At 40.3% G+C, this 17726-nt stretch overlaps 1 protein-coding gene across 2 annotated transcripts in view; it reads left to right on the top strand.

Moving 5' to 3' along the window:
* The window catches only part of LOC123981291 (A-kinase anchor protein 2), an 87538-nt gene that overhangs the window by 50855 nt on the left and 18957 nt on the right, over positions 1 to 17726 (top strand). For both annotated transcript variants that reach the window (XM_046065973.1, XM_046065972.1), the window contains exon 9: positions 2806 to 2891. In XM_046065973.1, coding sequence (XP_045921929.1) covers positions 2806 to 2891 — 86 coding nt within the window. The remainder of the gene's footprint in view (positions 1 to 2805; positions 2892 to 17726) is intronic.

The following is a 17726-nucleotide window of genomic DNA, read 5'->3' as shown; positions in this document are numbered from 1 at the left end:
CATAGTTGTATGGACTGTTAAAACAAGAAGGAGCCATTTTCTATTGTTCAGACTTCTCTCTCTTTCTATGGTTATGACAACTCACTCTGTCGCATTCTCTCTCTCTCTCTCTCTCTCTCTCTCTCATGCTCTCTCATGCTCTCTCTCTCTCTCTCTGATGTCTGTATCCTCTCTCTATCTTTGGTCAATAAAGCTGAGTTTCTCCAGTGCCCTCCTGTGGTCTCTTGCTTGTTGTTCTTTCCATCTGTCTCTAACATTCATTTTTTCATTGGCTGCTGACAAAGAGATCACAAGCTATCCTTACTGCACCCCTATCTGTTGTAAAACCCACTGCCACTAACAAACACACACACCACACTATACATTTTACATTTTAAGAGAGATTTTTCATTCACATAAGGGTTTACTAGCGCCTTTGTTAGTTCAGACAGGTTTTACATGCATGCAGTGTGTTATGCCCTCATAGACTCACCAAAACACACAAGATTTAAAAGAAATACAATCAGGTAAGGTAATCAATCACTGTAAATGAGAAGGCCGTTGTTGCAACAAAAATACGCAAACTAAGCTCAGGTTGTACAACTTATTTCTCATACAGTATGTTCTGTTTATACCCAATATAATAAGTACAACTTTTTAGGGTTATTTCTTTAACCCAGTCAAGCCAACACACAAATCAGAGCAAGACTAAATCCCCAGTCAGTTGAACATCAGAGCCAGGTTTACGTAGTCACTGCTTTGATTCGGTGAGTACCTCTGTGAATGTTTAGGATTAGTTTTGTCTTGAAAACCAGCTATATTAAATGGAATGCAGAAAACTGTTTGAAAGATATGCAATGAAATATTTAATAGTTTTATCGTAGTTTTAGATTAATGTGATAATGTGGCCTGATGGGTAACACTGAAAATGAGATTAAAGCCTAAATCTTGGGTTAATTCTCAAAACAGGTACATTGCAACATGGCATCAAGTCTAAATCCTTCTAGAAAGGATGCAGTACAGACTTTTATTGTAATTGCTCTCCTTCAGGATGACTAGCCACTGCTCATAAAAAATCGCTCTAATATTACTGCAACATTCCTGTAGGGACTCATACCGAGTCTGTGGCATCTAGTGAGTTTACACACTGCAAAAAATATATGTATCGCCATAGGAAAGTAAGGAGTATGTAGTGTTCAAGAAGATAGATAAGAGTGGAAGGGGAAGGTAGGGAGTTAGCTGGTGTTGAAGGAAGGTAAGTAGGAAGATGGGTAGGTAAATAGCTATATAGTATATATTGTAACTATTATTTTCTAGTATATAGTTAGACTAATCTAGATACCCCCATGCCATATTTTTACAGGAGCAATGAGGCGCCCCCCTGGTATTAATAGTAGTTTCTGCAAGAAATCATGCAACAGTACAGAAAAACTCACTGCATGCTTACTCGTCCAACTTTACTGATACCACGTGAACTCCACAGCAATGAATAGAGAGGACAAAAAAGCTAGTTTTGGCAAAGAAATACAATACGCCTACCGCACTAAAGCAATAAACACATGCATGACACAAGGAGACTTCAGGAAGGAGCCACATATGACAAATCGTGCACATACAATACTCTATGGACATATGTCAGCACATAAATGTTAGATTGTGTTCTGTTTCACCAGTACAGTAACATTAAAGTTATGGAGACTCCTTTTGCATGCAGCAGTTGTACAATGTCATTTTTCCTTTGATCATGTGCGTCTATCTTGGATGACGCCGGCTTGGGTGTTAATACTCTATTTTCAAGAACTTATGCCAGGAGCACAAACATGACACATACTTCCCCAGAAGACACAATACAAGGTGATAAATTATTATATAAGCGACGTCATGACAACTGATAACAAGACTAACGTTCAAGCCACATGTTGGTTTATCTTAAGTCAATGACAGTCTTTAACAGAAACCATGACTGTAGATAAATATTACGCACTCAAATGAGCGTGCACAACAGGATGATGAAAGACATTTCAAAGGTGGAAAATATGTATCATATATATATCATTACTCATGCAATCATGTTTTTTAATGTTATGTAGTTTCAGATATATTTTATTAACTGATAACATATGTGTAAATAAAGTTCTAATCTGGAACGTAACTATAGCCATCAAATACATATAATGGAGTAAAAAGTGCAATATTGTGCCTCTGAAATGTAGTATGTAGTAGAGTTAAAGTATAAAGTAGCATAAAATGGAGAAACTGAAGCAAAGCACACATACCTACAGTTCAGTATTTGAGTTACCTTCCACCACTGGCCACTACTACCAGAGTTGCTGCTAATCACTGTGACTGTGCTACAACTACAACTGTTGTAGTAGCTGTAGCAGTGGCAATAGTATAGTAGTAGTAGTAGTTGTATATGAGTAGCATTGATGGTGTCTAAAGGCTGGTGACAGATTTTGATATATTTATTATCTATATCATGCAAAGTACAGTTGCTCTAGTTTAATTAAAAATAATTCTATAATGATGATAACTGGCTTGAATAAAGAATAGCAGGTGTTAGCAGTTCTCTGATCTGTCTTTCACCACAGGTCAGACGCATGTTTGTGTCATTAGCTTTTCACAGTGTCAGATTTGCACGTGGAAGACTGATGGATTTTTACGTTTTCACCTCATTTGCAGGATCCTGTTAGGGTTTACGAAACTCCTTTCAAAACCACATAACAAGCCCAAAGGGGGGTTGTTTTTCCTCATGAATATGAAAGAAGATGATGATTAACGAAGATGACAATGTTTAGCAATAACTCAGATTTTGTTTTATCATAGGCTACTGCCAAACACCAGGGGTTACTGTGACAACAGCAAATGGGTATGAAGCTCTCATTCCGACCAGACATCCTCACACTGCCATGGTGAGTAGCCTGTATCTGTGTGTTTTTTATGTAAGTCTAAGAGTTTGATTACTTGAGTCCAAAACTACAAAGTTACAACTAGGGGCAGGGCAAGTGTTTCTGAAAAATATTCTACACATAATGCCCCCACAAATTTGTCAGAAAGTTTGGTTTGACATCAGAAGAGTAAGGGGCTACAACAGGGTGTTATCTGAAGCGTTTATGCTATTTATACTATTTGTTACCGGTGTCCAAGTGACAATTTCCATTTTTTCACTTTTTGGCTGCCATTCACTGAAATGGTCTGGACTATGTGTGTGTGTATGTGTGTGTGTGTGTGTGTGTGTGTGTGTGAGTGTGTGCGGGCTTGTTTTACTATTCGTGGGCTCCAAAAACTGGGAGCCCACTATACTTGTGTGGTATGACAGTTTTGTGGGGAACAAAATGCTGTTTTGAAATGCTAAAGGGCTGTTTTGAGGGTTAAGACTTGATTTAAGGGTTCAGGGCTCGAATTAGGTTAAGATTAGGGTTTGGGTTGGCATGTAGTAGTGATGGTAAAGGTTAGGGTAAAGGGCTCATGAATGCATAATGTCAATGATGGGTCCTCACAAAAATAGTGCCGCAAGTATGCGGCATGTATGTGTCAGGAAAAAAAGGTCCCAATAAGTTTTCTTCTACCTCAATAGGAAAAGTAGAGTTTGAAAAAAGATGTGACACACAAATCATGGAAGAACAAGACAACCACAGTGCTGAGAGAATGTGGACAAGAGACTGTGAGTTCTTCTCAACTGGGACAAATCTGTGCCACACACAGGTTCCTGTTAATGTGTCTGCAATTGTCAGACATGGTTGGAATGTCTTTCACTAACGTTGTTTCCTTTCTACAGGTGTAGTGGTTCTTCATGTCTTCAGTGTGCTGAGATGTCCCACTGCACTGTTTCTGTGATAGTTTTTACAAGTGCCCATTGTACATTTATGGCACTCAGTAAATTTAATATGACCTTACTCTACTTTTGGGGCATTTTTATTATGATTTTATTATTATGATGGTATCGCTTTAATACAGCGCTATGATATTCCCGCAGGGAGTTATATCCGGTCATGCAGTGTAGTGAGTCTCAAGTTTGTAGTGACCATTTTATTCCCATTTGGTGCATTTATAGATTTCTATATTTTTGGCACACCGTATGCCAAGCTGTTCTGTAATTTTTATTTATAGATGATTACTTTAGAAACCTATTCATTTATATGTTTATTATTTTGCTTATTGCAGAATAGCTTCTTGAGTGTTATTATTGTATTACCATTACATTATAACTGATACGTTAAAGAACATTGCATCATATCTTACTATATATAAGTAAAATCTAAATCTGTAAAATTATACAGGTTGATGGCATCTTTTATTAGAAACTCCACACTCCCCAGTTTATAACACAGGCTTAGTGTTATGAATTTGAAATCTCAAGCCGGAGCTTCTCAGACTTTGGAAAGTTCCTCCAGAGCCACAGAAGACATTATACATGTGTTTTCACCTATAACATCTATGGTTTTCACAGGCTGTATCATATCCCTACTCCTCAAGACAAGTAAACTGAACTTGTAGTGTAAAATCATAGGAGTGCCCCTTTAAATGTAGTGGAGTGGCATGATGTGGCATAAATAAAAATAGCCTTTTATTCCAAGTAGGAAACTTAAAATGTACAGTACTTGATTAAATGTAGACTAGCTTCTACTACTTGGTTACCACTAGAACAACGGTTCTGGAGTGTTCTGCGTTTGTTTTTGTTTCTCTGAAAATGCCACCTGCGCACATATCAGATAGGGCAGAGCTGTAGGTGGGGAGACAGAGAGGTGGGGTACAGAAGCAGGGGGCGGTGGTGATGGTGGGGCAGCTGGCTGAGCTGCAGTCAGATTGTTTTGCAGCTGAATGAAAGGCAGTACGGCGGTAACCTGATCCGCGCGGGTCAGCCTCATTGTGCTTGGCTGGAGCTTGCGCTGGCGGCTCGCTCTTTGATTGTCTCTGGAACGGGACAGAAAACGCTCCCGGGACCTCGCGAGCCCTGCATTATTCAGCGCGCGTGCCTACAAGAAAAGAGAGAGAGAGAGAGAGAGAGAGAGAGAGAGAGAGAGAGAGAGGAGGGAACCGCTAGTCGGAAAAGCTGGCGCGTAAAAGGAGCTCAATGTCATCTCGGTTAGAGGCTGCCGTCGCCGTCATTACTGCTGTTAACACGAGCATCCGTTCCGTTACTTCCCCAGTCCGGTTGTTTCTCTAACGTCCCGCCTGCCGGTGGTGCAGCAGCTGCGGTCACATTTCTTCCCCCAGGTTAAGAAGACAAAGAAGAAGAAGAAGCAAAAAGAAGAAGAAGGAGTAGCGGTCGGTTACGCCTCCGTCGTTAAAAACTAATCCCGGTTATTAGCCGTTAATTAGTCGGTCGTAAGGAGCTCCGGGGGATCAGCGCTTTGCTACACATCCTTCTTCCCACAGGTAGGGTTAATTAAAACAAAAAATATAGCTCAAATCGTAGCAGAAATGTATTTTAACTGAAGTTTCCTTTGGAAAGAAAAGTCGTAGGAAGGGATAGTCAGTGAAAGTGTAACGTTAGCTTAGGTGGTGTGTGTGGCTCATTTTTGTTGGTCAAAAGAAACAGAGCCTGTAATTACAGTGATTGGCTTTAAAACGGGGAGGACACAGGACACTGCACCCTCCTCTCCTGACATCCAAAAGAGGTCAGTGGACCAGACTGCATGCTGCAGTAACGTTAGTGTCTGTCTCTGTGTGCTGCTCCTCCTCTGCATCACTTTAACCTAGATATAGGAATGACCTTAACCTGGTTTTCATCATGCACATATAGTACTGAATGACTTGGCAGAGCCAGAGAGACTCTTTTTATTGCTTCTTCTTGGTTGTTTGCTGTGCTCACATTGATTTTGTCCAGTCTAGTTGCTTTTTGGTGTCATAATGGCTCATTATCTAGTTTTCATTTAACATTACTTATTAACCATGATAGTATTTCTCAGTTCACATGCTCTTGTAAAAAACCCTTTTAAAACACATTGTCAAGTGGCAGTGCACACAATTTCAGCCCCACCCCTGTCGAAAAGCAGTCATTGTTTGCATTTTGAATTTTAAATACAAGTTAAAACTTAAAAAAGGCATAATGTAGAGGCAGTCACGACTGCGCTGGTGTGTCACACAATTGCAGCTGATCAAACCAAAGAGACTCCTGGCACAAGTTCAGAGCAAACCACCTGAAGCCAGACTTTTTTTGTTTGCTCCACATTTTCTCGTGAGGAATTTTCAATCTTTCTCTTTGTCCATAGCTGTTGCCAAGCAACTTGCAATTCTTTGAACTCAGTGTTTGACAATGTCCATGAAAAAAACTAATCCATTCACTTAAAGGTACAATGTGAAATTCCTGGAGACGTGCCCCAAACAAATTGGAGACAGTATTGTGCAAGAACTGCAAGATTTACTAATTGCAGCAATGACACTGTTCAAGACTGTGTACAGTTAGACACGCGTAACAAACCTTGCAATGTCCTCAAAAATGGATAGCGAACTTTCCAAACTTATAATCTTTCCTCATCTCAAAACAGTAATTAGGAAGGGGTATGATTTTCAAATTTTTTAACAGTCATTAAGATAGAAATTATCGAATAGCTCATGCTACTGTCGGCTTTCTTAAAAAATATGGTAGTAATGCGTCAATACCAGGCGTTGGTAAAACGTGTGTGGCACATTCAGTTCGGCTACAGTGCTGTGAGATTGGCTAGATGCTCAGGTTGCACCCTAACAGTGTTAAGGTTGTGTATTGTGTTCGCTGCAACAGAGGAAATAAAGATTGTAAGAACGCCACCGCAACATCTTGTTAGTAGCTACCATCCTTTACATTTACATTTATTAATTTAGCTGAATAGTATTTTCACTTGAAATACCCCCAGCAGTATTGCCAAGTGGTTACAGTATGGTGAACGGATCACCATTGGTCTGCTACTGGGTCCATACAATCTCATCAGTTAGATGACTTCTAGATTCCAGCAGGGTAAAATTCGACCAAACTGGTAAAACTGAAAGCCAGTCAAAATAAAACTGCTATCTTATAATCTTGAGGTGTGGCGTTGGCCTATAGTTTACATGATAGCTTGTTTAGCTCAGTTTGAGCAAGACCATAGTAGCAAGAAAACAGCCATATCAAAGCCATATATTGATGCCATGTGGAATGTTTTTTTGTATGTTTTGTGTTGTCATTAGATACATTTCTGTAAATAGCCAACATTAGATGTTACCTGTCTAGAAGAAACGTGAGTTCAGCATCAAACCACATTTCTTTACTCGCCAAAAAGCTGTCTCTAGCTGACCTATGACATGCATTGGTTTATGGAAATATTACTCATGACATACAGTCTAGAAGTGTGTGATTAATTTTTTCCCATGGTCTAGTGTTAAAAAAGCAAACAGAAGTTGCAATAAATCGTAATGTCGAACCAAGAATCATGATAGTATTGAATCAGGAGATAAGCAAATCGTTCCAGCCCTAATAAATAACCCATACTGGGTCAGGTGTTCAAAGCCACTGTGACCACTTATTCCAAAAATGCACTCTCATGGTTCAGAAATATTCCAATTAAACAGTACCCCGACCAAACGGCAGTTTCAATGAATTGAATCTTCTTGCTGTTGCCAGAATAACCTAAGATGAAGAAGCTGTCACTGTGACCCTGTTTTCCCATCACTTTCAATCATGCTGATTGATTTTACTTCACTGTAGAGTTACTGACATTTTGCAGAGTGCAGCTGACCAGTACAATACCAAAGGGGTGATGGAGGCTCCAGGAATCAACCATGTCTCTTTGACCATTCTTATAGTCGCTCTGTAAAGAGATGTTTTCATTTCTAGTTAAACTTGGACATGACAGCTTTTATTTGTTTTGCACCCAGTTTACACAGCGGTGCCCCATAAGACAGGCAAACATATCCACCTGGCAAGGGGAAGCAAATACGCAAAGGCAGCATCAAATCAGTGCGATAAAGACGTAGCTTCATATGAATTCATTTACATCGTTTTGTCACCATGTCTCATTACAGAGAGGACAATCTGTGTGTTAAATCACCTTTCCTCAGGTAGGTTTCTGGATCAGTAAAACAAGGCGAAATACCTCCATAGTGAAGCCACTGATGAGATTCTGGTCAGATATGAGCGGTAACATTCAAAATTGAGGCGTAAACAAAGTTGTGATAGATAGAGGTTGAAGTCAGTCTGTTGTTGCCCACACTCTATTTAGAATAGCTCATCATCCGTGTTCACTGTTTTGTTTGGTCATCATTTGAAATTACCAGCTGATTCTGGAAATATCGACGCGAGGCTGCAAACTGCCAATTCAGTGTTTGCCAATACCTCCCCTAGGCCCAGGGACAGAAAAATCACAGCCAGCTCTCCAATTTCATTAGAGTCAATGACAGGAGGTACCTTCCACATACTGAATGTCCCATTGGGTGTGTGTGTGTGTGTGTGTGTGTGTGTTTGTGTGTGTGTGTGTATGTGTGTGACTGGTGGAAGTACATTTTCTGACCCTACCCATCCCCGCATTGTGGAGTGTGAGAACATTGACAGGAACAATAAAGTTATCAGTGATGTCGTCTTCCACAGAACCTCTCCCTCTTCCCAGAAACACATACACAAACCCGCAGAAAAACACACACACATGTGGTTATATAACAGATATGTGGTTGATGATACTAAAGCTCGGTGAGCCAAGAGTACACGAGGTGGAAATGGGAATGAGGTACTGAAGGAGTGATGGGATGAGAGTGAACGACGTGATGACAAGAAACAGTGAGTACAAGGAGAGATAAAGGGCAGTGCAGGTGTGTGTGTGTGTGTGTATGTCTTTTGGGGGTAGTTGGCACAGTGAATATAAGGCGAGTGAGGGAAACGTGAGAGAGGGAGGTGGAGGATGGTAGTAGGAAGTCTGTTCAGCCTCACACGGCTTGAAGTGTTGTTGACATTAACTGGCTGATGGCCTTTCATTGGCTGATCTGTTGATGGGTCTCCGCTGGCCGTCTTCCAGGAAGAGAGTGATACTCCTGTGTGACTGGATAAAGTCCCAAACATTACATTCAAATCAGCAATGTTCAGATGGACACTAATGTCATTGATACACAATTGTGGCGTCTTTTCAGTTGTACCATATGCAGTATGCTGTCGCCTCTCAGTTCACAAATGTGTGTGTTATCAGCTGACAATGAGTGGAGAACACTAATAGGAAAGAAAACTTGTGGCTTTGAGTGTTTGTCATTGGAAATCATGTGACTGCCCCTCAGGCCAGCTATTAGACTGAGCTTTGAAAATAATTTTCCCAGCAACAAAGCGTCCTCATGTGTGCATGTTTGAAGCAGCTGGAATTTAAAGTAGTTCTTGTGTGGATGACACTTTGTGGCTATTTTTGTTTGGCCCATGGGAATGGATGACAGCTAAAAAGTGATGAATGGACACAGAGGTGTCTGTCGTGTCTCCGGCTTATTTCTCATACGTTCTTCTTTGATAATACAGCAAAAAAAAAGTCATCTTAACATAATGAGAGAAGTAAGAGAAGAGTGTATTTGAAGAGATGAAGGCACTTTTCAAAAATAAAGTGTAAAGATTTTGGCTTGTGCTGTCCACTTAGAGATAGGATTTGGTTTTTCAAACTGAACTGCCATCTTGTTTTATCTGAACTATTTAGTCTAATGTCTATGTTTGCTCATCAGGAGTGACTGACATATCCACCTGTCGACGTCAAAGGAATATATCAATGTATAGCTGCGCTGATCTCATCCATGCTTGTCGTCTTTTTTAGTTAGGAATGGATTCTGGATCTGGCACCAGAAGATGACTTCTTCCTTCTTAATCCCGCCACAAAGCTCTGATTGGCTTGGCTATTTCTCCTGCTCCAGAGTTTTTACTGCCATACTATGTTGAGACTCAAGTCACAATGAAAATGATAATGAAAGAAAAATGCATGAATGAAGCACCTAACAAGGTCAAAGAGTGATTTTTGTGTCACATTCCATCTTAGAAAAGTATTTTGTCCAGTGTTTTGGTATTTGTGTTCAAGAGAGGAAGAGAACTGGAGGGATGCAGGAAACGCAACAATACAACTCAGCCATGTGATGCCCACCATTAAACAACCTCCGCCCACCCACTATTGTCCACAACATCCACCAGCTATTGTTGTTCTGTGCAACAGAATTCATTCATTTAACACAAAGAAAAGCACAAATCACCTGCTTGCACTCACATGTGAAAATACAGCGCAGAAATACAGGGAACAGAACATTTCCAACTTATTTAAAAATTGGCTTTAACTTCCCTGACAGAAGCAGACAGAGCTGTACACCATCCGGGTACTCAGTGTGCACTGCATTTTGCCATGGTTGTCAATGTGAACGCACTTATGCACTCAAAATACCAAGCGTAAGTATGGAAGGGCGTGAATTGAGACACAGTATTATTCTGTAGTTCCCGGAAGTCAGGAGTACAGCTGGGTATCGTTCAAAAATGTTTGATTTCCGATGCGGCTACCTTGACTTCGATACCACTTCCTGAACATTGCGCTGGGGCTTTCATCCCGGTGGACGACGTGGTGAACAGACTCGCTGATGAGCACAAACAGGTTAGCTGCACTGGCTAGCTATCAAGAAGCACAAAGTTCACTTATCTGTGCAGATAAGCAGCTGGCAGTAAAAAAAATGAAAAACAAAACAGCGAGCCACATCTCTGGGCCTCTATGATGTGCAATGTTAGATAGCCAATCCCCAGCATTAGATGCTGCATGCTTATTGGCTCTATGACACAGAAAAGATATACACCTTAGGTTTTGAAATTTGTTACGGAATGACAAGGTATTTTTCAATAGTCTGTCGGGGCCATAAAAGTATTGAAGTGCGGTACCCAGCCCTGGTCAGGAGGGAGGTTGACCTTGAATGTCAGGACTTCATCTCATAACACTGCTCTGTTTTGGTAGTGAAAAGCTGCAGAAGTCTTTTTATCACTGTCCAGCTTCAGACAGGAATGTCAGAATAGCGTTAGGGCTTTAGGTGTTATAGAACGTGTGAGGAGGGCTCAGGGCGCCGTCATCTGTGTGTGTGTTGTTGTTTGTTATCCTTGTGAGAGTCCAGCTGAGCCGTGGACCCTCAAAGTCAGGCCATTTTATAGGAAGTGAGGTCATTTTGGCCAACTGTTCAGAGATTTTCAATTATGGTTAAGATTCAACCATCTGGGTAGTATCTTGTTGCTGTGGGAAATGACGAAGCACCTATGAAAATAGAGGACAATGATGCAGAACATTTTTATCCACATTTAGTTCCCACTGCCTCAAGAAAAATCTTCCTTTGGGCTGGAGCAGACAGGTTTTCAGGCAGTAGTGCAGAATTTAAAACACAGTCCTGTAGTTCTGAGCAATGGCTCGCTCAGCCGGATAAAGTAAGTTGTGTTGGGAGAATGCAATGCAAGAAATCAGAAACTGAATGAGAAACAGGCAGAAGGCAGCTGCAGTGAAAGAGGGAACACCAAACAGTAAATTACAACACTTCATCACGAAATAACTCCTGGAATGTACGGAACGTCACAGACTGTTTAACCGAATCTGAGGGGAGTTACCCTTAAAGGTTAGCTTCAGGTTAGGACTTTAGAATTAAAAGAAAAGTCAAGATCACAACTAGTCAGTGATAAGGAATGAGTGCTGGAGCTGAACTACATCAATGGATGATCTTCTCAAGTATGGCAAGACAAATGTTTTATTTGTTATTTAATTTGTAATCATTTTGATATTATGCACTTTAGGAATTTGCTGCAGTGTATTAGCTGAGACGTATTGTTTATGTAGTGGTAATTTGTGAAAGCAGAGGCAATTTAAAGCCCATCCATAGGTCTTATTTCAAGTCATGTCATTCTTACTCTCACTGGCTGGAGTGTTTGTTTTCTAAGAATACATATCTTTATTTTCACTGTGGTGTAGAGCAAATAATGGTTTCTGTTGTATTTCAGAATTGTACCGAGTCCATGACATTCCTTTGAAACCACAGAAAATAAAGCTGATGGAGGAAAGAAAGAAGTATTAAATCAATGGGAAATACTGAAATTGTCAGGCTCAGGCATTTTTGTTGTCACAGACTGTTTTCTTCCTGTAAGAAGCCTCCTTCCTTCCTTTCTTGTCTAAATACTGCAGGCTAATGAGCTAGTTTCCTGAAATAGACAGGTGATTAACACACTGTTCTTCTCAGTGTGAGGCAGAGCAGAGCTAGTTAATGCTATAAGCTAACACTGGGAAAAGGCTCGTTCTCTTAGGCCAACATGCTCTGCTGGGAATAAGCTAATGCTATAGGTCTTTGATAAATGTGCTGTTCAGGCTCGGCAAGCTATAGCCATGCAAAACGTACAGAGGGGATGATATTTCTACAAACAGCGCCCACACCAATCTGTTACATGATCAGTCAACTCATGCCAAACAAGAGTGCGCTAGTGATGGATAATAAGGTCAGCACATTAGTAGTGTTGTCAGACATTTATTTGTAGTTTAACTGTTTGTCAGGATGACAGTACTCACTTCTTTTTCCAAAACTCAAATACCTCAACCGTTTCATTGAGCTTTGTGCCATAATGCAACTCACTAATCTAATCTATCTCCAGTGGATTTAAGGTCATGCTAAATTTGAACTGCTGGTTGAACAGTTATGGGTGGTGCCCACAGTTATACAGGGCTAATGTGTGATTGGCCGATAATGTTAGTGATGCAGATTGACCACACTGTTGCATAAAAATCAGGCAAACCCATTGCCAACAAAAGAGGCAGCAAGCAGTTGTGACATATCTGTTCTTGGAAACTGAAAGGAAAACCAGCAACCAGTCCAGCAATTTCTGTGTGAAACTGGGAAAAGACATGAAATTTATTATACACCATTTTTTAATTTTGTGTAAAGCTAATAGCCTGTTTTCTCTCTAGATAAAATCCATAAAATAAGCTTACATGTTAGCTCCTCTGACCACACATCTTAATTTTATTCAGAGCCTATAGCCCATTGGCCTATTAACTGGTTAGCCTCACTGTGTGGTCTCTGCGCTCAGAGTCCTGTGGGACAAAACACCAAAATGGGTTGATTCATGCTGGGAAAGGATTACAATTATCTGCTTGGTGGCTTGTTCTTCACTTAAACACAAACTGACACACACACACACACACACACACACACACACACAGAACCAGGCACAACCACATCCTCAAAACCCTCAAACTCAACCATCCATGTGATCCCCTCCTCCCCTAGTGAGGATTTGTTCCTTCACATCTGTCCTTAGCTTATTTCCTGCTCACTCTTCCTGTTATTTCTGATTCCACAGAGGCTTGTGTTTGTCATTTAATTTATTAAGTTCTGAGATTACTTCGAGTGGGTTAGAAACAGACGTGTTTGGGAGTATTGAAATGGTTGTGGTCGCTGAATTGTCGTATTCACTGTGTGTATGTTTGTGTTTGTGTGTCTGATGTGATATGAAACAAAGGGAATGATAGTTGACAGCACGCACTGTGTGAAAAGCTGGACTGTTGCATAACTAAGGGAGGCTGACGAGAGGAAGGGAAGGGAACACTTTACTAAATAAAATGTTATTGGCACTGCGCAAAGTTTTGGCATTTGGTCGTGACATTTTCTCAATCCTCATATCATCAGCATAGCTGCAGTAGTTTTTAACAGTTAAGTTAATCTACAAAAATCAATAACTAAGGTTATCTTTTAGTGTGAGCAACTTTCTTCTCTTTAATACAATTTTAAATTAACTAGTTTTTAACTCTGAAAACAACCAGATAAAAAATTTACTTTTAATATACTGAAATATGGGTATATTTTCATAAAACAGTATGTGATAGGATTATAACATACCGTGTGCAATACTATATGTTAAGCTGTGTTAATAGTTGCAGATCTGCAGGGCTCTGTTTTATCTAACAATATTACTCCTCATTTAAGAAGTCTGGTCCATTTGGTTGATTGGATTCTAATCAAATTAACTTATTACACGTCATGGCTTTATAGCCGTTTCTTGGTTCCTGTTAGCAGAGGTCAGCCAGTAAATTACTGCAGCAAAGTATAAATGTTTCCAATAGAGGCTGTTTGGGGTCATCAGGATGATCTCTTCTTTGCAAAGGGGATATTTTGCGACAGTGTACTCACTGTACATTAACAATGACATAATACGCACACAGTGCAGCATTTTACTGGGCAACAAGCCCAAGAAAGTACAGTTTGTTTTACTTTCACAGTATGAAATATTATTATACACAGTACACCGATCTGGGCCCCAGTTTAAAAAAAGAAAGCAACACAGTCAGTCCTTTTACTCAGTCCAAGACATAAATCCTAATGGATGGCTGTTCAGTGTAACTGCAGGACAGTGTTTTGCCCCAGTTAGTCCTGTACTTGTGCTGGGAGTCTTAATCTGGTTCTCTGTCCTCTGCTTGGAGAGCTTGTGTACAAAAGCGGTCACACTCTCTGACTACAGACCTCTCTGCTTAAGAAGAGCCTGCCATCTGTGGACACATAAGTGAGCATGTGTGTGTGTGTGGAGATTGAAGCATTAGTATTCAGCCCTGAGAGTCTCACTGAAGGGCCTGTTGGGGCCTTTGTTGTTGTTTCATGAAGGGGTCTTAGGGGGTCTGGGTTGTGCATGAGAGCCTTGGAAAGGGACACAAATAGTTGCCATGAGTCGTGTGGTGCATTCCTCTGTAATGCTCAAAACTCAAAAGGCTTCTTAACATGATTTCAGTCTGGTTGTTGTTTCAAATTCTCTGGCAATGGGTAGGTGAAAATCGCCTTCATTATTATTCTTTTGCAGTGCTGCAATATGACATCACTGTGCTTGTGTGTCTGTAGAAGAAGCTGGGTGGAGATACATACCAAACACACAAACCTTATTGTACTTGTACTTCTTAAACAAGGATGGACATTGCTTTATTGATACTGTACTGCTTGACTTCTTTTTGTGGGTTAGTAGATGTTTCAGAGCTGCTAACAGCTAGCCATCCCTTAGATTAAATATGTAAATTGTCAAATTAAAAACCAAATAAGCCATTTTTCAAACCCACCAAAGAGACTCAACAATGTTTTAATGTTTTTTTAGATATTTTTATGTACATTTTGTATTGACTCATCTGATTGTTGTCTCTCAGACTATTTATTTTGCTTTATGTTGACACCACCGAACTTCCCAGAATGTTGCTAATAGCCTGTGATTGTGTGTGTGTGTGTGTGTGTGTGTGTGTGTGTGTGTGTGTGTGTGTGTGTGTGTGTGTGTGCGCGTGTGTGTAGTTTTTTGTGTATTTCCTGTGTTGAGGGCCATTTCCACGGATACAAGTTAGCGCAGCTTCCTGGTTTCCTGTTTAGATAACCTGTGAGCTGTGATAGGCTTTTGTCCAATCAGTTGCTTCCTTTACTTTGCAGCGTGATTAGTTTTGATTCCTTAAATTTGTACTACCCATCTTTAACTTCATTGTCACTGTTGTCATCATCCGGGTGGACTTGAGTGTTTTTAAAATAACTGTGTGAGACTGAAGGATTTAGGAGGGCGTTACCCTTCACTGAAGGAACTGGACTCCGCTACGGTCAGCTTTTTTGTGAAATGGGTTGCTCTCACATTGTCCATAGTTGAATTTGCTTGAGAAAGACACTGGATCAATCAGGCTGAACAAGATATGATTGACACTTTTCTTCTTAACTCAGATATCATTATGAATGCTTTCTTCCTGTTCAGGGAATGTCAGATGTCTCCTAAATATCCACCAAAATCAGTTTTTAAAAACATTTAAAGAGAGAAATAGACCATGCTAATCCAGTGTGTGTATGGACATTTGTGTCTTTCTGACATGCAGCGATGGTTAAGTGCGTCATTTGCTGTGTTTCTGATCAATCGTGTCTAGGCATTACTAGCTTTATCGACTGGTTAATGTTGACCCAGATGCATGCAATCACACCCACATGAACAACCCGTCACATAAACTCCTGTCTTTTTTCATCTTTAATTTTCTAACAATATCTCTCTTCATCTGTCCCAGCTTGCCCCTTACTGGACTCTACATGTATTAGCTCTTCGCTCTATAAATCACCACCATTGGCATGATGACTATCACAAGTTTCTTTGTGTGTTAACAACCCATACAGGAATTGAACCCCCCCAGTGCATATGCAATAATTGGGTTACTGTCCCAATTTTCTGTGACCGATTTCTCTCCATCATATGGCTTAGAGTTATTTCTGGCCTTGGAACTCTCGTTTAATTTCTTAGTTTTGTTTGTTTTGCATTGTTAGTGAGCAGGGGCAGCTACTGTTTGTCACTCTCTGTCAGGACCCACAGCTGTGTTAATGGGCACACACTTTGTGGGCCTTCCTCTGCAGCTACAGGGTAGGACAGGGGTCGGCAAATATTTCTGGCATCAGGACAATTTTTTTTCAAGTCATTATATGTCATGCCAGAACAATGTCAATGTCAATTTATTATTTATAATCCGCAGTTTACTGTGTGCCTGTTTATCTCAGTCAGTAGTGCACAGGACTCCCAGTCAAAGGTTTATATGTTCTATCCCCACTTGTTGCTAGGGGTATTTTTCTCCCTTTTTCAAATTGATTATGAAGAGTTTGTTCACATTAAGCATATGCAGGAGTGTGCCCCCCCCCCTCTGCGATTTGTCCACATCATCCTATGGATGCTAATTTTCATTTCCCCAGTATCTCTAGACAGAGGAAATTCCTGCGTTTCTCATTCAGGGAAATACAACTTACGTTTTCTGACTGCTTTTTCAGAGGTGTGTCAAGCAAACCAGAGACTGTTTGAATTTCTTTCATAACCTTTCAAAGTAAAAGCTCTCAATTAAACAAGACTAGGGATGCACCAAAATGAAATTCTTTGCTGAAACCGAAACCGAATAATGAAAAACTTTCCCGAATACTGAACAAGGTTTTTAAAATTTCTTTTACCATTGCAAAAGTTAAATAGTCAAAATGTGCTTTTTACTCAGTGTTTCGCACAGTATTTGGAGAGACCATGGTTGGTGGGTCCGAGGAGCGAGAGGGTCTGGTAAAGTAAATTACATTATGTCCATTTACTTTTAATTGGACACATGTAATATGTTTTATACTTTCTGTGAATGTAATCCAATTAATCTTATTTCCATCCCGAATAGACACCTTATTCGAAAACCGGACGTTGTCGCATGTTTATCCTCGCGCTAAATTCATCAAGTCCGACCCAATTTGATAAATGTTTTATGTGGTTTTCATATCGCGTAACATGATGACTTCACAGACTCATACTGCAACACTTGTCTTTGTAAAGAAAGAAAATGACAGGATAAAGTCACTAACCTGCCTGTCAGCTCGCATTGGTCCGTTTCAGTGGATTTACCATAAAGGCTTGAATACGTGTGCACTCCAAATTTAGGTGCGGCTAGCTTAATCGCCTTCTCACAAACGAGTCAGAAACACTAAAAGCGGGTCGGACTGTTTTTTGCCTTTTCTAAGAAGTTAGCCACAGATGGACTGGATGTGCTAGGAGACAATTCAGCAGAACAGTGTCTGCAAAAGGTAATTTTTGTGTCTTTCTCGGACATTTTAAAATGCAGTAATGACTGGGATCATTGTTTCAGCAACAGCTGCTATAATGGTTTTTTTTTTTTGTTTGTTTGTTTTTTTGCTGCTATCAAAGTAATCTGGCCACAGGCCAGATATTACCGACCACTGGAGTAGGATAACCTCTCTGACCTCTGGAGCACCCTGCTGTTCTCAACATGCTCCCCTGATTTCAGTCAATTAGATAATTAATGTCAAGGGCA

The sequence above is a fragment of the Micropterus dolomieu genome, linkage group LG13 (assembly GCF_021292245.1).
Source record: "Micropterus dolomieu isolate WLL.071019.BEF.003 ecotype Adirondacks linkage group LG13, ASM2129224v1, whole genome shotgun sequence".
Lineage (NCBI taxonomy): Eukaryota > Metazoa > Chordata > Actinopteri > Centrarchiformes > Centrarchidae > Micropterus > Micropterus dolomieu.
This window is presented reverse-complemented; position numbering and strand designations above follow the sequence as displayed.